This window comes from Caretta caretta, chromosome 5, assembly GCF_965140235.1.
Source record: "Caretta caretta isolate rCarCar2 chromosome 5, rCarCar1.hap1, whole genome shotgun sequence".
In the NCBI taxonomy this organism is placed as follows: domain Eukaryota; kingdom Metazoa; phylum Chordata; order Testudines; family Cheloniidae; genus Caretta; species Caretta caretta.
In genome coordinates, this window is record NC_134210.1 from 2402059 (window position 1) to 2427392 (window position 25334).

The following is a 25334-nucleotide window of genomic DNA, read 5'->3' on the forward strand; positions in this document are numbered from 1 at the left end:
TGTGAGCAGCTGATAGAGGGATAACAGCTAACGTGAAACAGAAAATTAATTTGTCACCAGTGAAGAGGAAATTTACCATAGGACAGCACTGCTACACTGAGTTCCATTTGCTTCTAAAGGTAGCACACAATTGCCAGATGACATTCTCAATCATTCTACCCTTATTTATTTATTTAAGGAAAAATAGAACCAATCAAGCTCCTAAGTTTGAACACATTCTAAAAATTCTTTTATGAAACTAGGCTGCAGGATCTGCCACAGTACTTGTGTTATTCAAAGGTGGAGATTTAGACTAGAAGAGCACATCTATTCACAAGGCAGGTGAGGATACCTTGTGCTGTCTTATTACAATACTTTTAAAACCTCTAGGCTGTCCCTCATCAGTTTGCATAATGCTTTCAGGATCTACAGTAAACTTTCAAATGGCAGAGAAAGAGCTACAGTTTTAAAGTCAGCACCCACCTGATGGCCATACGTTCCCGGTAATCCAGATCACAGCTCTGCATGGAGTCCATGCAGGCGTCCTGAGATACACCCTGCTGCTGCAGGCGAGAGGGCACAGTGAACTGGTGCACAGAAGCGTTGGGCTGTGAGATTGTGTGGTAAGGAGGAGGAATGCTGTTGCTGGTCTCACTGCGGTAGTCACTGTCTCTGTCATCCACTGCACTATCAGGGTCTTCCAAGGCTAAGAAACAAACGTAGTTAGAGCACAACTCACCAATTCCACTCAGATGGGCAAGCAGCACCCATTTCACACTTCACAGCAAAAAGTCTTTTAAGAGGCCTTTTCTGTAATGCTGGGGTCCTAAAAGGCAATGCAGAGTGTGAGCTCATGTTCTCCAAATTTATATTGAAGAGTTCCCTGTTTACCTTTCCTTCTCTCTCATTTGCCACGTCCTTATAGGCCAACATTTACTTTTTTTGTTTTCCCTTCAACCACTGCTGACAAATAGGAGCATAAGATGCTTTTAATTTAGGGAACTTTTTTGGATTCCTTTACTACAGTTGCAAAAACCCCAATAAAAACAATTCAGTTGTCAGAGAAGTACATTCCCCTGTGCGAAGTTGAGTCTGCCCTGAGGATTTTATTTTACTCTCGCTCATCTAGCGACTGATTTTAAAAACCCAATCAAACCAGAGGAGCAGAAAAGGAAATTAAATAAAGCTTCTAACTTGTTTCCCTTTACATATTTACAATCACTGTATCACTCCTTTCAACATACTTTACCAATATCAAAAATGTTTCATTTCTCTCAGGGACAGAGATTATCGAAAGGCTATCATATGCTTGTCAGTCAAGAGGAAAGCCAAAATCAACTAGCAGAGTAACTCTGCCGGTATACAAGTTATTTCTTCTTATTGTAATTGCTACATTTAACACATTCCTGTAGCTACAGTTAATCGTCCCATTTAGAAACTTCAAGAAGTCAACACAAATGTCTGTTGTGTAAATACCATCGCAACAAAAAAGCTCCCGCCACATATTGCGCCTCTCCCTTGAAAGGCATCGCAACTTATAACCCTTCTAAAAGAGAAGAAAAATGAAAGTTCTAGTCTGACATCTGTTCATGGCCTAAAAATAAAGCTCCTACTAGGCCGTGCAGTATGGCAACTTTATCTTTGCAAGTTTCCAGTCAATAAATAGATAACCGTGATAAAGCAGGTGAAGTGCATTGCGAACATGCTTGAAATAAAGAAAAAATCACAACCATCAGCCATTATTCCTCATGACCACCACTAGCACCAAAGCCTGAATAGAAAGGACAATCAAATCAAAGCTCTGTCTGAGAAGTTGATTCCGTACTTCATGCATGCCTCAATCAGCCAGCATCACAGCACAGACTGATTGGGACTGAGCAAGGAAATAAAAATACAGGTTGGTTTCTTCCTTTGCTTTCCCCATTTCTTTGACAAACAAATGGAAGTTTAATTCTGGATATTCCAGATTGAAATTATCCACAGTAGATGGATACATGTTTTCCATTGAAGGTTTCATTTCTTTTGACTTAACAGTTTCTATTGTTTCATATAATTTAAGGTTTGCTATTACTGAAACAATCTGTTTCCCTTAATATAGTGCAAAGGTATAGTAATATCCTGACACGGAAGCAAACAAAAACCACCTCCACTGGAGAACATGTCAGCACATCTAGTTGAAATCTCCTTCAAACAGGCTTTCTATTCATAAATCAAAGCTAGTCAATTTGATTGTCTTCAATGAACATAGCATATAGTCTTCTGCTTCTTAATAGACTAATGCTATGCAGTTCTTGTCAGTTTCCATACATTAAACAGAAATGAATTGCTATTATGTTGAATTATTTGGATTCATTAAAAACCAAAAAGGTGCCAATCTTGCACTCTAGTTGGAAAAGAAAAACTGGAACCCCATAAAATACAGTAACAGAGTAACCATGCAGCAAAAAAAAAAAAAAAATCAACAATTTCCCCCTTACAACACTCAGTCTTGGAAACCTGATCAACTTAGAAAAGGATTTTAAAACTGCTTACTCCTCAAAAACAAACAAAACCAATACGGCCGTGCTGTGTAAAATTTAATGACCTGATGTGCAATGGTGCTGACTACCCCTGAGAAGTTAAGTCCTAAATCTTTGGGGCAGGGACTGTCATCTATCTGTTTGCCCAGTATCTAGCACAATGGGACCCCAGCCTCAGAAGGATAACACAGTGCTACTTCGAAGGTTAGTGTCACCACAGCTGACTTGCATCACACTAAAACAATGGCACTGTTACTATACCTCATACTTATAATTATGGAAGCATGTGCGTATGTCTCACTCTATACTAAATATTTGGGGTTCCCTCTGGCAACTACTTAATGTTTTTCTGCAAACCCCTCAATTTAGGGCATACTGAATAATGAAGAAATGGTGACATCCCTCAGTGCAGCATAACACTTTCCAGTTAACGCCACTAAACCACCTCGCGATTATGCATTTGTACGGTCAGTCTTTCAAAGGACATTAGCTCACTACACTGACTGTAGAGAATCCACCTTACAGTACAAAGGGTAAAATTCTCCACTCTGAAGAGTTCCAATAAACATTCTGCTCTTCTGTAACAACGGTGATGCACGTTACGTCTCAGTAAGGAAGTTCTCCCCCCAGAGAGAATCACAGCAATAATTGTGTTGTTGTAGCCATGTCGGTCCCAAGGCATTAGAGACATAAGGCGAGTGAGGTAATATCTTTTATTGGACCAACTTCTGTTGGTGAGAGTTCTTCTTTAGCTCGAAAGCTGGTCTCCCTCCCCAACAGAAGTTGGCCCAATACAAGATATTACCTCACCCACCCTGTCTCTCCAAAAGCAGGAATTTAGCATTTGTAAAATTGTAGATTAAATTTATACATTAATCATCCAAGTTGATAGAATATAAGTATTTATAACACGTGGCACCAGGATTTCTCTATGTCATCATTAATGCACAACATGTGTAGACTCATGGGTCCCAAGTTAGAGCATGTTTTACTGATAGCAATTTTAAAGAATAGGAGTCCATAACCCAGTGATAACAATGAGGCTACATCAAACATATACTGTATCTTTGATAAATGCCCTGAGCGTCGGCAGGATGTCTAGGGATGTTAACACCACTAGAAAGCAAGACTGGTGACAAGTATACTAATAATTTAGGCCCAGATTCTAGTTCACTTACTTATGTTGAACAGCACCTTACTGCACACGCAGCCCCACTTCAGTGCCTTGCTCCATGAGTAGTTCCATGGACGAGTCAGCGTGAGTAAGGATATCAACGTCTGTCTCTTACACAGGCAGCAGTATGTTTTACTTTAGCAGAAGTGTTTAGCAAGATGCAGTGGCTGTGACATGAGTGCATTAATATTCTTGTTACTAAAAGGTATTTAATTCATCCTAAGAAAAAGAGGAGACTGACAACAACTTGCAGAAGCAGTTTTGCAGATACACTATCCATTCAATAGAAAGGAACAGGTATTAATGCTTACTATGTTTTAGCAAAATAATCTTCACACAAATGAATGGGATAACTTACAGCATCATCTGCCTGAGGATGCTGCTGCTGTCAGTTTTCCCACTCCCGCTAAGCCATCTCAGAGAAGATAGTCTTTGAAAACCAGTATGTTAGTAACTAAAGATATAATGGCACGCACTGGTAAAAAGACTTCAAGGAATTGGTTTAGGAAACTTCACATGCACCAAAAGCTCTCAGGGGATGCAAACAGTCTCTCAGTCTACAGTCCTACTGTGTAAAGGGGATAAACCCAAGGGAAAGGGGAAAGGCATGCTCTGCTCTGATAAATAACTGAATATTCATGCATACAGTCAACATATATAATGAAAAGCTATTGGACAAAGTCACATCACACAGAGGGATTGACAGAGTAAGGATCTAGAGCCTGAAAAGAAAAAGCAAGACACAAGAGACAGCAAGTACACATGTGAACTTTGGGGAGCTGGCATATCCAATTCCAAATTCCCTATTTTCATCAGTACAGTAATTCTGATGCAACTGCCACAGGGCAGAGAGCATTTAGTTATTTTTATATTGGTCTCAAAACAGTTTCAACTCATTTCTGCCCCAGCCATGTCAATCAGGTTTACATTTGGACAAGTGTTTTTTTTAAAAATCTTGTTTTCTAGGGGGTTGACAGCACCACCATTACTTGAGGGAGAAACTGGCTATAAAAATCCTCAACCCAGGGCCAGCTGCGAAAGAGGGGCTTCTCCCAGAATAAGTTTCAACTTGTTTAGAATTGCCTGGTGGTTTAATGGCAATTTCTTGTGCTGTCCCTTGAGAGTTGGGATCCAGTTCCCAAGCTTGATCTCACTCCTAAGGATATCGCAAGCAGTGGTAAGAGCAATGCAGTGTGCCAAGTCCTAGGACAATGGAGATGGGGGAGAGTGCTTTGAATTCCACTCCAATGACCTCACACCCCCTCACCAAAGAGAAGAGCCATTTACATGACTCCAGCTTTCTTAAACCTTTAAGTGACTGTTGGGGAAAATTTGAGAGTGAAGTGTGATGAAGGAACAGGGGCTGTTATAATCTAGTCTCGCCTCCTGTGTACAGAGGCCATAACTTCTTGCTGAATGAGTCATCACTTTTACAAAAACATCCCACTGGGCAAAAATATTTTGTCAAAGAAGAGTTAAAACTGATTGCATGTGGTCACTTATGTTTAAAACTTGAAAGCCAAAAATGAGTTTAAGTACAATTTTCCAGGTCATTAGTTTATCCAGGCTATTTTGTATCACTGGGCACTTAAAGGGACATCAGAAACTTGAAATCTAGTCAATTTGAAATAAATGAGTTAACAGTTTCATATATTTTACCTGCCACCAAGCCTCCAATTTGGGGGATTTTACAACCAAATTTTCCTATTTTTTATTTTGTTTTTAAATCCCTTTTGTTAAAAAGAGCCACAGTAACCAGTAACCTGACTATACAAGGAAAACAGTTAAGCTTACAATGCACAAGAGGCTGCCAAAACACAATGAAAACAGATATTATCTTTTTTCTAATCTTTCCGTTATGATGATCCAGGTGTTCATTCTGGGTGGCATTTTAAAAGCCATCAGTGTTGGCCTAAGCCTACCCCTACCAAATTCAGGGTTAAAATACCACTGACTTCCAGGGAAGTAGGGGCAGGTCAACACTGAGCACTCCTGAAAACCTCATCCTAGAACAATACATAAAATAGTTTCAGAGACATGTCCCATTTAAGTTGGCTGGACCCTTTAAAAAAAATCTAAACAAGCAGATGGAATCGAGACAGTTAAATAGCCAAGACATCCTCTAGGCAGTCACAGTATGGCACACATTAAAAACCAGGCACTGGTGAGAGGTGTACACCTTCTGCTTTTCTTCCAGATCCCTGAGTTTCAATCTGGATTGAGTATAAAGTGACCGAAATAGTTCAGTGATTCCTGGCTTTTGCCCTTTTCTATCGTAGCCTTCCCATTAAGTTAGTTTTCTAATTTAATACTCTAACAGAGGTGACATTTTTTCAACAAGTATCTCTTATTCAACAGATCTTCCAAGAAGCTGAGTACTTGTGTTCTCTGCTTAGCAGTCAGTATCTTCCCTATAAAAGGGAACTTTGTGGTGAGAAGACTTGCCAGGAACTAGTGTACTTGCACACCCAATTCAAAGTACAGGAAAGACAGAGAAAGGCCCTATTTCCAAAAAAATGGAATATAAATTTCATAGAGCAATCTACACTTTACAGTAGCTTACCCAGCAATACTGGGAAACTCTCACACAGTGGCATGAGAATAATACAGATTCCTCTCCGAATTTGTAGCAAACGGGTTTAAAGTGATGAAGTTTCACCTACTTTGAGACAGAAGCAATGCATGTATAACAGCAGCATCTTACCAGACGATCAGCTAAACTCGACAAGACACAAGAGAACAACATATCATTAAGGCAATTACCTTATAGCAAAACCCTCCTACTCCCCCTTTCAAATGTGCTGTCTATGACATGAATTGTACCTGCACACCATTTTCTGCTCACACTGTATGCAAATTAATGTACGAAGTGGACAGGTAAGAATGTACTTAGTGGATGTTGACTCCAGTAAACTTCTATAATATACTGGAAAGGAGGAAAAATATTAATCCCTAACTGAAGGGAAGGCCAGTACTTTCTAAAGCTTTCCCTCCCATGAGTTGCACATGAAAATGAAGTTTTTAAAATCTCTGATCTTTATAATTTAAAAGTAGATGGAAAAATCTAATTATTCCTTAATTGACGCTCCATAGCTATTGAAAGTAAATCTCCCTAGCCATTCAGAAATCCAGTAAATTGTGTGCGAGGCTAGAAGAAAGTACCATAGGTATGAGTTTTAAACCTCTCTTTATTGGGGACGGTCTGAATGAATATGAATGTGATTTCATACCAAATAGTATGTAATAAATGTGCCAAACCGGAAAAGTGAAGCTGCCAAAAGAGCAAGGAACTCCAGAAAATAAAGGGCATTTTTCTTCTCAAATGCTCCATCAAAACAGGAGGTTATGTTCCCATTGCTGTAAGGAGGCACAATGTTTGGCAGCCCCTATGAAGTGCGGTGTATTTGGATATCACCTAACTGGTCTGACTTGCGTACAACCTTCCCCATAGAGAACAACCCTATTGCAGGACCATCAAGCACAGGAAAGAGAGAGAGAAGCAAGTGGCAACGTAACAGGGTGGTCTGTCCCCTTTAAGGAGGGGGCAGGGAACTCAAGGCCAGCCCATCCTGTTCCATGACATGGCCTCTTTAAGGGAGCAGCAGACAAGCTGGGCAATGGGAACCAGGTTTAAATAAGGAGTTACCTCCTGAATAGGATAAAACCCAGCTGTCAGCTGACTCCACAGGAGAGAAGGGAAGCTCCATGAAGCAATGCTGAAACCTGGCTACAGATGGGCTGGGGAAGCCAGCTTGAACCACTGCATAGCCTCAAGACTGTGGGCTAAGGAATTCCTTAACTAGGTGTAGAGGTGTGGACCTGAAGGGGCCACAGAAGACACTATTTTTATAAAGACTTAATTGGACTCTAGGAAGGGGAATATTACTTTAAGTACTTAGGACTGCGAATAAGTTAGTTGGGAGAAGCCAGAGGGAACAGAGGTGTCCCTGCAGGGTTCTGCTGTGCCACCAGGGGACATACTCAGACAGCACCCTGTCACCAGCAAATTTCAGAGAGACAAAGTGGGTGAGGTAATATTTCTTATTGGACCAACTTCTGTTGGCGAGAGACAAGCTTTCAAGCCACACTGAACTCTTCTTCAGGTCCGGGAAAATTCTGACATTTTAAATGTTTCAGAGTGGTAGCCATGTTAGTCTGTATCAGCAAAAAGAATGAGGAGTACACTTGTGGCACCTTAGAGACTAACAAATTTATTTGAGCGTAAGCTTTCGTGGGCTAAAATACACTTCACCGGATGCATGCAGTGGAGAATACAGTAGGAAGATATATATACACAGAGAACATGAAAAAATGGGTGCTGCCATACCAACTGTAACGAGACTAATGGGGGGAAATTAGCATGGAGAAATAATTTTTACTGTGTGTAATGACCCACCCACTCCCACTCTTTATTCAAGCCTAATTTGATGGTGTCCAGTTTACAAATTAATTCCAATTCTGCAGTTTCTCATTGGAGTCTTTTAGGTCTGAAATTGAGTGACCAGGTGTTCTCCGACTGGTTTTTGAATGTTATAATTCTTTTGCGTAGAGATTGTCTGGTTTGGCCAATGTACACAGCAGAGGGGCATTGCTGGCATATATCACATTGGTAGATGTGCAGGTGAACAAGCCTCTGATGGTGTGGCTGATGTGATTAGGTCCTACTCAATCTCTACGCAAAAGAATAAATGGACACAAATCAGATGTCAAGAATTATAACATTCAAAAACCAGTCAGAGAACACTTCAACCTCCCTGGTCACTCATTTCAAAACTAAAAGTCGCAATTCTCCAACAAAAAAACCCCTATTTCCCCATGCTAATTTTCCCCCTATTGTTACTCACACCTTGTCAACTGTTTGAAATGGGCCATCCTGATTATCACTACAAAAGTTTTTTTTCTCCTGCTGATAATAGCCCACCTTAATTAGTCTGTTACAGTTGGTATGGCAACACCCATTTTTTCATGTTCTCTGTGTATATATATCTTCCTACTGTATTTTCCTCTGCATGCATCCGATAAGTGAGTTTTAGCCCACGAAAGCTTATGCTCAAATTTGTTAGTCTCTAAGGGGCCACAAGTACTCCTCATTCTTTTTGACATTTTAAAAGGTTTATACTCTGCACGCTATGTGATGCAACAGACAATGGGCAAAAAGATAGTAAGTTTAAGGAAATTGAAGAAAATAGTATTTTACATAGAGTACAGTCAATCCGTGGAATTCTCTGCGACAAGGGGACGTGCAGAGAAGTACTGTGACAGGATTATAAGGGGACTAAATAATTGACCATTAATATTTTACTTAAGTAAGCCTCAAGAAGGATATGGGTAATTAAGCCTCATGCTTTGGGTCATAAGCTAATCACTTTGGGTTAGACAGGGAATTCCCCCCCTGCTGCCGCCACTCACATACAGCAGCACTATAGAAGAGATTAGCTCTCCCAGGATAGAGGGCATGGCTTAAACTAAGATGAATGTATTTCCCCGCAGTGACAGACTGAATAGAGAAAACACTAAGGAGAGAATAGTTTATATTGGTCCAAAGTAGCATAACTAAGCCTAATGAGATAAAACTGAACAAAAGAAATTTTAAGCCAAATATGAAATACTTTCTAACAGTAAGCGAACTACAGACAAAGGAACTGTCTGCTCAAGGGAAGCAGTAGAAGCCCCATTACTAGGTGATTTAAAATTAGACTGGACTAGACCCTCCTTGAAGAGAATGTGTGGCCAGAGGGGGCTGGATTAGATCATTTACTGTGATAGAAATCAGAGATGAAAAACACCTATTATCTGATATGAAAGCCTCCCATTACCTCCTACCCTTATGCCTTCTGGATCTAGCATGCCTGTCAGATAGTGATTCCCATGTACAGTAACACACACAGGCCAGAAAGGAGAAGACCAAGTTGCCTGGTTGTTGGAATTCCTTCTCTGACAAGGGATGGATTTGTATCTCGATCTGTCTGCTGGCCGTTACAGCACACTAAGTTAGGTCCCACAAGTTTTCCCTCTACATAAGGATGTCCATTCTGGGTCAGACCAATGGTTCATCCAGCCCAGTATCCGGTCTTCCAACAGTGGTCAATGCCAGATGCTTCAGAGGGAATGAACAGAACAGGCAATTATAGAGTGATCCATCCCCTGTCGGCCAATCCTTGCTTCCAGCAGCCAGAAGTTTAGGGACACCAAGAGCATGGGGTGGCACCCTTGCCCATCTTGGCTAATAGCCAATGATGGACCTATCCTCCAGGAACTTATCTGATTCTTTTTTGAATCCAGCTATACCTTTGATCTTCACAACATCCCTTGGCAATGAGTTCCACAGGTTTAATGTGTGTTGTATGAAGTGCTTCCTCTTCTTTGTTTTAAACCTGCTGTCTATTAATTCCATTTGGTGACCCCGGTTCTTGTGTTATGCGAAGGGGTAAATAACACTTCCTTATTCACTTTCTCCACACCATTCATGATTTTAGTGTCTTTATAGATTATTTAAAAAGTATCTTTTTGTCTGTAACAGCTCCTTTTCCTTTTTAGTCATGGTGGTATTTTTTGGTCTTCTCCCCCTTCCCCCAATTTGGGGTACACATATAGTTTCAGCTGTATTATACTCTTTTTTTAAGTTTCCATGCTACTTGGAGGCATTTCACTCTTGTGACTGTTTCTTTTGATTTCCATTTAACTAACCTCCTCATTTTTGTGGTAGTTCCCCTTTTGGAAGTTAACTGCTTCGGTGGTGGGTCTCTGCTATTTTCCCCCTTTCATACATGTTAGATTTAATTACATTATGGTCAGTATTGCTGAACAGTTCAGCTGTATTTACCTCTTGGACCAGATTCCCTGTGCAACTTAGGACTAGATCAAGAATTGCCTCTCCCTCTGTGGGTTCCAGGACTGGTTGATCCAAGAAGCAGTCACCAGTAGTGTCTAGAAATTCTCTCTCTACCTTCCACCCTAAAGTGATACATTCCAAGTCAATCTGGGGAGAGTTGAGATTCCCCATTATTATTGGGTTTTCTGTTTCTGTAGCTTCTCTAATCTCCCTGAGCATTGCACAATCATCCTGGTCAGGTGATCGGTAGTATATTCTTACTGCTATATTCATATTATTTAAGTATGGAATTTCTCTCCATAGAGATTCTATAGTACAGTTTGAGTCCTTTAAATTTTTCACTAAATTTGACGCTATGCTTCTTTCACATATAGTGCTACTTCCTCACCAACATGACCTACTCGGTCATTCCTATATACTGTATACCCTGGTATTACCATGTACCACTGATTATCATCATTCCACCAAGTTTCCGTGGTGCCTATTATATCTATATCCTCATTTAATACCAGGCACTCAAGTTGACCCATCTTAGTATTAAGACTTCTTGCATTTGTATAAAAAAGATGCTTATAAAATTTGTCACTATTTAGTTGTCTGCCTTCACATGATATAACTGAACAGGACTTTCATCTGACTGTTTCTCTTCAGCTCCTACCTGTAATTTATCAATTTCTATCCTCTCTTTATTAAGATATAGAGAATTTCCTTTAATAAATCCTCCTCTAAGGGATGTCTGTCTGAACCATGTGCTCCTCCGCACATCAGCTTTCCCCCAGCCTTTAGTTTAAAAACTTCTCTATGACCTTTTTAATTTTACATGCCAGCAATCTGGTTCCATTTTGGTTTACATGGAGCTCACTTTCCTATACATGCTCCTCCTTTCCAAAAAGGTTCCACAGTTCCTAACGAAACTAAATCCCTTTTCTGAATACCACTGTCTCATTAACACATTGAGAGCTTGCAGTTCTGCCTGTCAAACTGGCCCTGCACATGGAACTAGAAACATTTCAGTGAATGCTACCATGGAGACTTTAATCTCTTTCCTAGATGCCTAAATTTGGCCTCCAAGACCTATGTCACTGGTACCATTATGTACCATGACCATTGGCTCCTCCCCAGAAACAGCACTGCACATTAGTCTATCTAGATGTCTCAGTAAGTTCTCAACCTTCAGACCTGGCAGCACTTCACCATGCGGTTCTCCCGGCCATCACAAACCCAACTATCTATACTTCTAACAATTGAATCCCCCATTACTATTACCTGCCTCTTTCTAATAATTGGAGTACCCTCCCTCCGATGGGTATCCTCAGTGCAAGAGGATACCATGACATCATCTTGAAGGAGGGTCCCAACTATGGAATCATTTCCCTCCGCTCCAGTTTGATGTTCTCCTTCCTTGAGACTTTCATCCTCCTCAACAGCACAGAGGCTGCCAGACCAGGGGTGGGGGTGGGACCACTCAAATGTATCCCAGAAAGTGTCTTCTATGTTCCTCTCAGTCTCCCTTAGTTCCTCCAATTCAGCCACTCTGGTCTCAAGAATCCACACTTGGTCTGCTTGCAACATATGCACACACATGCGCTCGGCCCACAAGGCAGGTAATCATACAAGCTGCATTCAGTGCATTAACTTGGATCCCTCCTTCCCCCCCTCCCCCCCACTCTGTTCCTGGACATCTGCCTGCGCTGTTTTTAGTCTCACAGGGTTTTTTCATTTGTTTGTTCTTTACGTGTTTTTTTTTGTTGTTTGTTTTTCTTTTTTTGGGGGGGGGGGTATGTTTATTGGCCCAAGTTTAGAGAATGTTTATTAGGAATATCTGGCTCTCATGCTCCATCTCACAAAACACCCCCGGTTTGCTCCTCCTATTCACTAGCTTCTCTAGTTGCCTATGAACTGGCTTTTTAAACACATTCTACTTGAGTTAGCCCCACCTGCTTGTTCAGTGATCGTAAAGAGATTAGGGATCAAAGAATGGCAGACCAGTGCCTTGTTAGGCAGCACAGCCTTGCCTAGCAGGCCGCTAGGTTCAGCATATAGCCCGCTTTCCCCCCGCGCGCGCGCGCACACACACACACACACACACACACAAAGAGGCACAGGGCAAGCAAGCACACAACAGACAAATTAACGGACAAAAATCTCTAATGTATACAGAGTCCACATTTATCAGTTGCCAGAGTGTTATTCCTCAAGCAGCTGTTTTGCCTTATTCTTAGAAAGGAAATATGGTTTGGTATTTGTTGGCAAACACTGACTTTCTAATGGAGGTCACAGTCTTCCTGCCCTGCTCTACATTGATTTAAAAGGATGTAGCTGATGAAGGCAAAGGCACAAAGTAATGTTTCAACCCAGAGGGTTGTCACTTTTGTTTGCCAGTTTCACAAACAATAACTTTTGTTTAAGGGTGAAGGTTGACAAGGTGTACAGGCAGCTAATGTGCTGCATCTCTGTATGACCCAGAGGTCTATTCCAATTCTGCTACTGGTTGCTAGACTTCCTCACCCAAAATCCTAATTTAAAAAATAGACTGTTCAAGAACATGGCCAGAGCAAGAAAACGAATACAAAATCAAAGATGGAACAGGACGATAATACACACAAACATGAAGTTCCCATGAACACAGAAGGAAAGAAAACAGAAAAGGTTTTCCTATATGCATGAATATCCCTGATATTCTCATGCTGGAGCATGCTGCAGTGCTACAGAACCATGGAACTTGCAAGAAATTAAACTGTTACATACTCGGCTGCTCTTGCCATCCGAAATAACTCCAGTTGCCTGGGTGTAACACAAACGGCAGCAAAGAATAGGAGTGGAGAAAGAACGCTTAGAAAAATAAACCAAGGGAGAGTTTTTCCATGCATTTAAAAATGTCTTAGCTTGCAAAACTTAAACATGAAACAGCACTTATTTGTAACATTCTGCATCTTTACTAGCTCACTGACCTACCTCTCAGGGGTGTTTATAAACCACTCTGAACATTAAGATCGCTATGTGAACGCTAAGGATTATTAAACTATTATATTCCCATTACCAATTGGTAGCATATCTACAACACACTGCTTCCCAGTCAGGAGCACTGAACTCTGTACTTTCTAATTCCCATGTGTTACCATGATTCCAATCAGTATTGTCCATTAAACAAAATCAAGAGAGGAGAGAGTGTGGTCCAGTGGGAATACTGAACTAAGGGCTCAGGAGACATGGATTTTATTCCCAGCACCGCATGTGAATTAATGTCTCCATTTGTAAATCAGGATAATAGTACTTACCTGTTTGCAATAGCACTCTGAGATCTGCAGATTAACGTACCATAAGATGAGTGTAGACATGCTGCTCTGAGTGCAAACTATACTGGGCAGAATCTTTTCTTAGCTTCAAACATTATAATGAAATATACTGTTCCAAAACACAGGACTTCTATAGCACTTTATACATCCAGAACACAGTTCAAACACTTCTCCCTTATACACCTAAGCAAATATCTCCATTTCACAAATAGTGAAACTGAGACAAAGCACAGTGCAGAAACTTGACCAAAGCTACACAACAAGTTAGTAGCAGAACAAGGATTAGAACTCAGGACTTCCTGACTTCCAGTTGGGTGCTCTGTCCTCTAAAGCACACTGTTAACCAAGGTCAGAATTTGATGTAGTTAAGGTAAGCGGTACATAACTTGACTACTGTACAGACCTCTTACAGTGAAGTTTGAATTACATAAACAGCATACACATCTAAACAAAATCAAGGCTAATATTGATAGAAATTAATGTTCAATTGTGCTGTAAAAAGTGAGTCTGGAAAGTGGATTTGACAGTTCCATGTTTATTGACTATTATTTCCATATCACGAGCACTCAGGTAACAAAGATTTTTCCCCTGCTCCTAACTGCCAGCCTTGCAAACTCTGGCTGAGATCCGAGGGCTAGTCCACACACAAACTTGCAAAGAAAAACATGAATTAAAACAGTTATGTAGGTGTACGTTTCTGTGCAGACATGTCAGATTACAAATAGTAACGTTTACTTTAGCTAAAACAATGTAACAAATCAACCTTTAAATAACCCAACTTTAGCTATGCGAAAATCAGTATCCATGCACAACTTCCACCGAAATAAGGGAAGCCATTTTTAATCATCATCTTGTGTTATTTGGTACAAGTTTGCATGTCGACCAGCCATTAGAGTTAAACTGGCTCTCCCCCTCTTCTCCATCAGTTATAAAGATTCTGTGAGCCAAATTAGACCCTTAAATCATCCAAGCAAGCCCGCCCTTCAGATCACACCCTCAAGGACACCCATTGAAAGCAATGGGTTTGTATAGGTGTGACTAACTGAGGCCTCAAATCCAGGTCACTCCTGCTTATGCTCTGCAAAAATTAGCAAGAATAGAAAAACCTATGAACACTAGATTGTGTCACTAAACTGAGTAGACATGACTGCCTGAATAAACGTGGTGAATTAGAAGGTATTTTTACTGAGTCCATAAGTAAAGAACCGTAAATTAAATAAGTGAATAGTTAAGCAAATAAAGTTAAATACTAGAAAGAACCTTGACATCCAATTAACTATAAACCTCAACCAAGTTCAAAGTTCAAAGTGCCGAGTGTAGCAGACTTGCATCCAGAAGTCAAACGTTATCTCAGTCACTAGCAGCACCTGTGACAAAACTGCCACTGAAACACCAGTACTTGACTGAACAAGCCAGAGTGAGAATTTCAGCACAGACATGCCTATCTGTGTCAGAAGCCTGCCAACCTGAACTGACTAAAAGCTTGTGTGACCCTAATCCAATGCCTGGTAAGGGCAACTGGAAGCCATTGTTGTCTGACATTTCCCAGGCGGCAGCAAAAGTCTCTGTAAAACAGAAGTGGCCTAATGAATACATTTTACTGACATCTGAGCCTATTTCTGAGGAAAGAAAAGGACAGAGTGAAAAAATGTGAGAAGAATAGGCCTGGGGGGGGGGCAGAGAGAATGGAAGCAGATAGCAAATGAGATCTAGCCAGGGACTAGACGAGAAGCAAAAGTGAAGAAAGAGAGAGGAGATGCAGAAAATAAAAGTCAAGAGGAGGAGCAGAGGAGGGCAGAGATACAAGCAATACACAAGAGCAAGCAAATGGTAGAACTTGGAGAACATACCGATTTACTTTTTCTTTATAAAGGAGTAAGGTCTGCAGATACAGGGTAGAACACATTATAAGGTGTTCCCTTCCTTATTAATTTGGAAGCCAGATCACCAAATCCTACATATAGCCTTGGTATCCAGGAATGAAATCCAGAAGCCTAAACTCCAGTATCACACTCAGTCCAATAGCCCACAGCTGCCCGGTGGCTACTGAGTAACCATTAGCTGCTAGATAAAAGGAGAAGTTCAATTTGTCGCAGGTAAATAGCAGGCGAACTGTAATGGCTGAAGCAATCAAGCTGCAGACGGAATCATTATTAGAATTATAGCCCATTTGTGAACCAGTGATTGTACAGACTCGCTGTACTCAGATGGCCTGCTGCTAGTCTCATTTAAGATACAATATACTTGCATTTATTAATAAGTTAATCCATACACACCATCCTGAGCACCTTGTGGGAAATAGTATGAACAAAATTACCATGATCAAAAAGCAACATTCAGGTTAAAACAAAAAACAGAGGCCCAGGAAACAACCCCTCCTCTCCCTCCACAAGTTCCACCCAGAGATAAGACTATAAACAAAGAACACTCCCAAAACTAGACACAAAACACCTCCTTTAGTATGAGGACACTGATTTACTCTGACCTACGTGGAGGGAAGTCCCAGGCCATTACAGGAAAAGAGGCTTGAAAATGTCTGAAGTTGTCAGCAGATGTAGGGGATGGAAGCACAACAGCCTCATCAAGGGAAGAGGAAGAAAAACGTAATGTTGGAGGAGCTTCCTCCTCCTGCTCTTCCTCAGTTGGTACTGGCAGAGTTTCCGTCTCTGGAGAGCGAGAGACCAATGGAGGAAGGAGAGGTGTAGGTCTCCGGCTTTGCTCCACAGGGGGTTTCCCGAATTGTGCACTGTACATGGCTCAAGGGTCCCAATATGGCCAATGTGGAGGAAGTGGAACATGAGGCTGCATCCATGGTGGTCCATGCCAAGACTGTGCATATTGAGGATGAGTAGGAGTGATCTGTCTGGCAGACAAGGGAGCGATGGAGCCTTCCTTCTCCTCCTCGTCACTGGGGAAGGGAGGTGCTGTCTTGGGGCAAAAAGGGAGGAGTGTCATGAGTCTGGAAATGAGGGTGGAAGGTCACATCGAAGGAGAAGCGGACTCAGAAGTGTCTGATACCAGCAGGTCTTTAGAGTATCTAAACTCTCGTGGAGGAGGAAAAAGCACCATCGGTGCCGATGTACGACTCGGTGCCGAAGGACGTATCCCCCTATGGTGTCAGCGGATGGAGCCAGAGACTTGGCCAGCGCTGAGAGTTTTGATGGTTCCAACAGCTTTGAGTGTGTCAAAATGGACACCGGTGCCAGCACTTTTGCTGGTGCCATAGCTCCTGCAGTTGGCTTGTCTTGCTCTCCAGACCTGAGACACGGTGCCGAGCGCTGTACATCTGCCCATTTAGGGTCTTTAGACAGTTTCTTCTTTCCCATACAGGAGGTACTCGGGCAGGCCCTGAAGCTATGTCCCTTGTCAGATGCTGTTGAGGCAACTGACCTTGCAGGAGACAGTGTTCTGGTGGGCTGTGCCTCAAAGTGTGAGGATGAAGCCTGTTTCTTCTCGTCCGAGTGAGAAAGAGACAACTTTCTCTTCGAGGGGAGTGAGGATCAGCAAACAACCTGGCAGAACATGAAGGCCTCACGGGGAGAATCTGAGCCTGGGTCTGATGCAGGCCACAGTGGTTTCTCCATGAGGAGAAATTTTAAGCGAATGTCCCGGTCTCTTCTGGCTCTGGCCATCAGGCCATGGCAGTGGGAACACTTTTCTGGAATGTGTCCTGCTCTCAGACAGTGAATACACTGTGGGTGGCTGTCTGTTACCAGGAAGGCAGCCCTGCAGGAGACGTAACTCTTAAACATGGGGGATCCAAGCATAAGGGAGAGGGGAAAGAAGAGGACAAAGGAGGATATGTTCAGTGAGATCCTGCAGGCCAGTGCTGCATCAGACCGTGAACATAGGCCCTGGAGGGCTAATATGACCAACAGCACGGAGAAGGAAAGAGCAGACAGAAGAACAGCCCAGGAGTCCCAGGAGGACAAGGATAGGGAAATGCACCAGGACATAATGTGTCTTCTCAGAGAGCAATCTCAAATGCTGTAGAACCTGGTTGACTTCAAGGTCCAAAAATCCTGGACTCTCCACCTCTGATGGTCCTTCAAGAACTCCATGGTCACTACTCCCTACCCCACTCCCAACATACCACGTAGCATCACAAGCCACATCCTTACCCGTACCATTCCACACCAGCAGAAAACTAGGAAAACCATAGCTTCATATACAGTGACCTGTGAGAACCACAGCTGGTGTATGTGCAGCCACAACAGACGACATTTATGGACTGAAATGATTGCCACCTTTCCAATTTTAAACTTCTACTCCATTAATGTATGTTAACAGTTTGTATTGCATTTCCTGTGTATTTTTACACATTGTTTTTCTGCACCATTTTTGCCACTCGATACATTTCTATTTTTGAAGAATAAAATTACCTTTATTAGTTCAGAATACACATTGCAGAATGCAGAGGTACTCAAAGTACACAGTGCCAGTAAATGTACAGCAAGCACCACATAATTCAGAGCTTCAGGAAAACACTTAGTTCTAGGTACAGCAAGCATTACCCAATTCCTAGCAGCACCCAAAGCTCCAGGCCCAAAAAACAGTCCAGCACAGAACGCTACTGTTCTCACTCGTTAAAGTGCTCTTTTAAAGCACTCCTCAAAATGAATAGCTCCCTGATGAGCTCTTGTATAGCCTTCTTTCTGGCTGCTGAAAATCAGCAGATGGCCAGTCCACCTCTACCCCCCATCCTGGCAGCAGCTTTCCCCCCTTTCCCTTATAGGTGTTATGCAGGACACAGCAGGCAGCTATAACCATTGGGATATTTTTCTCACTGAGCTCCAATCGAGTAAACACCACCAGCATCCTTTTAATCTTCCAAAAGCATATTCAACAGTCATTCTGCACCTGCTGAGCTGGCAGGTGGATCTTTCCTTGGTGCTGTTGTGATGACCAGTGTATGGCACCATGAGGCAGGGGAGAAAGGGAGAGGCTGGGACCCCAAAATAGCTATTGGCATTTCAATGTCACCAATGGTAATCCGCCAGTTCGGAAAGAATGTCCCTGCTTGCAGCTACCTGAGCAGACCTGTGTTCTTAAAGATGTGAGCATCAGGCACCTTCCCTGACCAGCCCACATAGACATCAGTAAAGCATCCCCAGGGATCCACCAGCTTGTGCATAACCGCAGACAAGTAGCCCTTTCTATTTAAGTGCTCTGTGGCAAGGTGTGCTGGTGTCAAAATAAGTATATGCACGCTTTATCGCCCCACCACAGTGCAGGAACCCCACTGGTACAAATTGTGCACTCTGTCCCACACACTGCCAGTAGTCAGTCCTGCGTAGCAGGAGATGATTAATATACACTTGCATGACAACAGCCCCCACTGTGGATTTTCCAACTCCTAAAATGATTTCACACTGACCAATACCAATCCAGAGATGCAAGCTTCCAGAGTGCAATCACCACTCACTTCTCTGCTGTCAATGGCCTGGAGATGTGGGGTGAGCTCAGCACAAGATCCAGGAATGCGTTCTTTCACATCCTAAAGTTATACAGCCACTCCTTGTTACCCAAAAGCTGAATTACAATACCCTAACCAGTGCCCCACGAATGCCATCAACAGCCTTGAATTGGTATTCACTATGTCCCTTATCAAACTGTCCTTGAAGAAACTATCGTGTCCCCCACTGTTGAGGTACTTCCTCAGGGTCTGCAAATACAGGAGAATTGTGAAGATCCTGTATTTGCAACATTCATCTGTGTAGTGCAGATTTCTGTGGGGTTCACGCTTCTATCACAGATGATAGATACCAAAAAGTGCCTTGTGGGTGGTTTTTTTTTTTTTAAAAGGCGCAAAAATTATGGAATATGAATGGCATGCGATAGAGAAAGTTGCATGCTGGCAACATGACCCCTAGCTTCCAGAGATCCCTGGGTGAGTCATTTCTATCCCACAACACTGAAAATTTCCCAAAAGGCATTATATGCTGGACCATGATGCACTGTGCTACTATCTGTGATGCACTAAATTTTCCATTAACGCAAGAATTCCCGGTGATTACAAGCAGCAAAGTATGCATGAGCAATACGCAAACTTTGGCAGCTGTGCACCAATGTAACTTGCATCAACCACATTTTGTAGTATAGATATGGCCACAGATTCTCTCAAACTCTGCTTTTGTTTTTACTAACACCTACTTAACTTCAGACTCTGACATTTGGATGAAAGACTTTATGTCAAAGATTCAACATATCCGCTGCTCCTATTCAAATGCTAAAGCTAGCCATATATATGTGTGTGACATGCAGTAGGTCCTTCAGCGTAATCCGGAAAGACCAAAGTTGACATTCTTGATATTTTGAAGGTTAATAAATGCAGAACTAAATTTAAAACCCTTTCAAGTCATTTTTATACATCATAAGGCAACAAATATTTGAGCTGCAAAATGAGCAACAAGCTCAGTTTTGAAAAACAATCTCTTGCGGGTCACCTTTGAAGTATGGCTTCTGTTTACATTTTATTTAAAAGGTTAGAAACTTGCCAAAATTCAACACCTTGACTTTAATAGAAATGGAGGGAGGTAAAAGATGTAAAGTTACAGTTTAGAAAACATCCAAGCATCACATAAGATTAGCCTTAATCATTGATATTATAATAGCAAAATACATCCATTCTAAAATAGAGAGATTAAATAAACCAGCTACCATGTCTGCTTTAATTAAACACCAACATTATGTGTCTGAGTTATCACATTATTTTGGAGTCATAAGCATCAACAAATTTAGTTTCAAATAAACCTCCAGTTAAGGATTAAGCAATGCTGAGAGTCTGGTCCCTTGAAAGCTAAAGAACTCCTCTCACTAACACATTTTATAAAATACATCTAACTTCCCACAATTAGTTGAGCACAACATATGCTTGTTCTATGTCTCAATTATGTAACTACACAGGGGAGAACTTTTCCTACATTTTCACACTCCCAAGCGCAGATCAGAGTGCAGGATCACCAGAGACACTGAAGAATGTAGCAGAATATGAAGATTTAATGCAGTCTAATTTGAAGTGCTGCATGTCATTTCATTACTATTTACACATTTGTTGAAGTGGCTGGGTTGCATTCCACACTGTTGGACTGCTACCATTTATTGCTGTCCACTTTTTACACTCAAGCTGCTAAATCACTCAATCTGTTTTACTGTTTATCCCAATGCTCTGTGCTGAGTGAAAGCAGACAATGTCTAATCAAGTTTAACCAGCAAAGTTTGGGCACTAGAATTTCCAGTGTACTTGATGGTGTTGATTAAGTACTTCCCTTTAGAAGGCAAACAGAGCTTCGCAGATTCTGTTCCGTTATGCCCCCAGCCTTTAAAAAAAGGGGAGCAGACGTGGAGGGATAAATAATATGTACATTCTTGATAAAGGGACATAGATAGATTTTGCTCACAAATATTACTGCTTCCTGAAACAGCCACAATGACAAGTTCTCAGGAGGCAGAACTTAAGAGTGCAGCCATGTATCTGAAGGGAAAAATGAGTTTAAAAACCTTTTGACACAGGGCTTCTCTACACAGCAAGTTACAGCGCAGCAAACTAGGCTGTGAATCTATAGCACACCAGTTTGCCATGCAGTAATGTCCCGTGTGGATGCTGCTACAGTGCACTGCACTCTGGGACTTTCAGTATGCTGAGGCAGTGTCCAGATAGGACATTGTCGCGCAGCAAGCTTGGGGTGGGGGGAACTGTATATTCACACACTGGCTTCTGGCACAATAACTTGCCATGTAGACAAACCCTAACTTCTCTTCTACTCTCTCTCTCTCCTCCCCCCAGCATGTAAGGAGGTCTCTTCTCTCCAGGGGGGAAAAAAAGCTCTCAGATTTATGTTTATTTACGTTATTTTCATTGCAAGTATCAGCTCCTTTCTCCCCTTTGTTCAGCTTTTAAACACTGCAAAACAAGGCCCAAGACCCAAGCTGACCTGTAAGGAGGAAAGGGTGAAGTTGGCAAAGGAGATGAGAGATGGAAGAAGGGAAATGGTGGGTGAAGGGGAGGTGATGTGCTTCACGGGATGGGGGTGGGACAGGGACATGAATATCTGCCTTTTCCCCCCTCAGTAATTTACTTGTTGCCATTTGACACAATAGTTAATCCTTTAAGAGTGGATTTGTGCTTTTTTTATTTCATTTAATTTTCATACAAAATTTGAACCTATTTTCAGCATGCCAATGTTAGGGCCCTTCCTACTAACTGGACACAGAGCCACATAAACTCAGACCAAAGGCTGTGAAGTCTGAAACCAGGAAAAGTTATTGCCAGATTAGCAGACACTTCCCTTAAATTATTACAAACCAATGCAACTCCCTTAATATCTGTGCACAAAGAGAAATTAGCAGAAGAGCACTGGTTAATTTTCTCCATGACAACAGGATGCCAGTTGTGTCCATAGCATAGCACTCACATCAAACAGAGCTGCCATCTGTCTTTTCAATTACAGGATACCCGTTCAATTACCAAGGCACACAGGATTTTATTTGGCTTACAGATGCAATCATAAATAAACCCACTTGTTTTATACATTTCTTTCCTTCTTGAGGACACAATTTTGGAATACAGTAGATGGTTAAATATTACAGTCTGATCGCCTTTATATACAAAAACTGTGATGACAAATATAAGAATATAAGAAGGGCCATACTGGGTCAGACCAAAGGTCCATCTAGCCCAGTATCCTGTCCTCCAACAGTGGCCAATGCCAGGTGCCCCGGAGGAAATAAACAGAACAGGGAATCATCAAGTGATCCATCCCCTGCCGCCCATTCCCAGCTTCTGGCACACAGAGGCTAGGGACACCATCCCTGTCCATCCTAACTAATAGCCACTGATGCACCTATCCTCCATGAACTTATCTAGTTCTTTTTTTAACCCTGTTATAATCTTGGCCTTCACAACATCAATTCTACAATTGTAGAACTGCTACTCTCAGGGAAATTTGGAATCCTTGTATTTTGGTTTTCAATCTTAACAGACTTCCAGAGCAAAATTCATTAATCCAAGAACTATGCTTTTAGCTTCCACGAATAGCTTTAGTGGTAATTTCATGACCAGTTTAAATCATATTAAATTTAAGAAAAATTACATTCCATTGCTGTAGTAAAAATTCAAACTAACTGTTACCTTTATTGCTGATACCAAAAGATTCATATTAATGTGTTTAATACATGAAGATGACATGCCATCTGAAAACCAAACTGTCCCAGCAGAAAGAATCAAGATAGGCAGTTGTGACTAACTCTTGGCAAATTATTAACTCAAAGTGAATTAGTCATAAATTTAATGTTTTTTCTATTCATAATCTATCCATGAACAAGTCATGATTTTTACCACTGTGCTATTTACAGAATAGTTTGTAAGAACAAGTTGTAGCCTATAGTTTGTTTACAGACTGGTCACTATGGGCATTTGCTTTTCAGGCCATTTGATTGGTCATGTCGAGTCAGCTTATATTGTGTTGATTCTCCCTTCCCCTGACTGTATACCCAAGGTTTTAGAGACAGCAGAAATTGTAGGAGAATGGGGTAGGGGGAGAGAAAACCTGGATTTGTGCTGGAAATGGCCCACCTTGATTATCATACACATTGTAAGGAGAGTGATCACTTTAGATAACCTATTACCAGCAGGAGAGTGGGGTGGGGGGAAAGAAAACCTTTTGAAGTGATAAACACCCATTTTTTCATGGTCTGTGTGTATAAAAATATCCTTACTGCATTTTCCACTTTTATGCATCCGATGAAGTGAGCTGTAGCTCACGAAAGCTTATGCTCAAATAAATTGGTTAGTCTCTAAGGTGCCACAAGTCCTCCTTTTCTTTTTGCGAATACAGACTAACACGGCTGCTACTCTGAAACCTTTTTCCTGTTTGCAAATCATCCATGAATTTGAAGAATTTTAATCTATTGTGCAAACAATAAGCTTTTCAAAATGGTCAAAGTGTTTCCAGTCTGGTTACTAATGAATATTCATAGATTCATAAATACTTAGGTCAGAAGGGACCGTTATGATCATCTAGTCTGACCTCCTGCACAATGCAGGCCACAGAATCTCACCCACCCACTCATACAAGTATTCTTGCTGCTTTGGCTTTTTGCAGACATCCTTCTTAAAAGCTCATTCACCTAAATATTCACAAATAAGACAACAGAAGGGGTCATAATGTGAATCTGGCAATTCACTAAAAAAGTTGAATAGTTTTTAACTGCATTTGTCCAAATCTAGTCATTGTCATACTGCTGAATTCCCTCTTGTTTAAGAGCCAATTATTTCACAAGAGTGTCACCTGTTCACTTAATTTTATTTACAGTAAGTCACTTATATCTCAGACAGACCAAGAAATCAAGATTCTCCCCGGTGTTAATGATGCCAAAGACACTGATTCCACATCATACTTCTATCTTCTCTGTTATCTACTGCTGACTGAAAATGTTCTGGTGGAATAACTGTCCATCTGAAAAGAACAGGAGTACTTATGGCACCTTAGAAACTAAAATTTATTTGAGCATAAGCTTTCGTAAGCTACAGCTTATGCTCAAATAAATTGGTTAGTCTCTAAGGTGCCACAAGTACTCCTTTTCTTTTTGCGGATACAGACTAACACGGCTGCTACTCTGAAACCTGTCACCTGAAAATACTGATTCAAGAGATTTGAAACATTCCATGGAAACCTCTCAATTTGGCTTAAACTTCCAACGGAAACCAGACTGGTTAGAACCCTCAGTTTCCCCACAGTCTGCCTGGCAGACTCCTCCGGTCAGCAGCAGGGAGCTCTTTTGTTTTGAATACACTCAAATGTTCCCAGTGCAAGAATGTTTTGGTGTTTTCAAAACAAAATATTGCCAAATTTAAGTTTTTGCCCCTTCTTGGGATTAAAAATTTCCCCCAAACTTGATGTTTTTCACAGGACAAAACTTCTGCTTTCCAAGCTGCTCTACTTGTATCCCTGATGTAGGACCTTGGCAGGTTTAGAAGCACAATATGACCAAGTAATTCGGAGCTCTTTAAAAGCCTTGAAGCTTCATTGAATCTCTCTTTTCTTTTTCTTTTTTTTTTTTAACAAAGACTTTTGGAGCACTGCATATACCCCAGACGGGTTTGTAAAAGCAAAATAAAGTGTACAGAGCTTTTAAACTGATAGAATAAATCAGGAGTGTCAGCAGTGATGTGGTGGGTCTGGCCTCCCTTGCAACTCAGTAGCAAATGAGATGCCAGCAAATCCATCAACGTACAATTTTTCAGTACAATACTTAATGCTTTCATGATGTCCAGCTTGCTGAGATGCACTCTTAAAAGAAATGCAAAGGTGTAGAATAAACCTGTCACTAGTTTTTAACTAGTCATCTTACACATACAAACTTTTACTAGCACGCATTTTTGGTAGCAAAACTCTGAATGAGTGTTCCACCTTTACTCAAAAGCTAAAGCCAGGTCCGGAGTTCTGTGTATGCTCTACAACTGCTCATAACATCACAGCTACCTAGCCCACTGCTCTCTGCATTATCTTTGGTAGCTGTAAGGTAAATAACTT

At 41.4% G+C, this 25334-nt stretch overlaps 1 protein-coding gene across 8 annotated transcripts in view; it reads right to left on the reverse strand.

Moving 5' to 3' along the window:
* The window catches only part of UNC13B (unc-13 homolog B), a 380992-nt gene that overhangs the window by 243799 nt on the left and 111859 nt on the right, over window positions 1-25334 (reverse strand). For 4 of the 8 annotated variants that reach the window (XM_048850217.2, XM_048850213.2, XM_048850210.2 and 1 more), the window contains exons 8-9: window positions 13253-13288; window positions 463-685 (exon numbers count right to left, since the gene is read on the reverse strand). In XM_048850217.2, coding sequence (XP_048706174.2) covers window positions 463-685; window positions 13253-13288 — 259 coding nt within the window. The remainder of the gene's footprint in view (window positions 1-462; window positions 686-13252; window positions 13289-25334) is intronic. The other 4 variants (XM_048850215.2, XM_048850214.2, XM_048850212.2 and 1 more) reach the window with 1 other exon arrangement.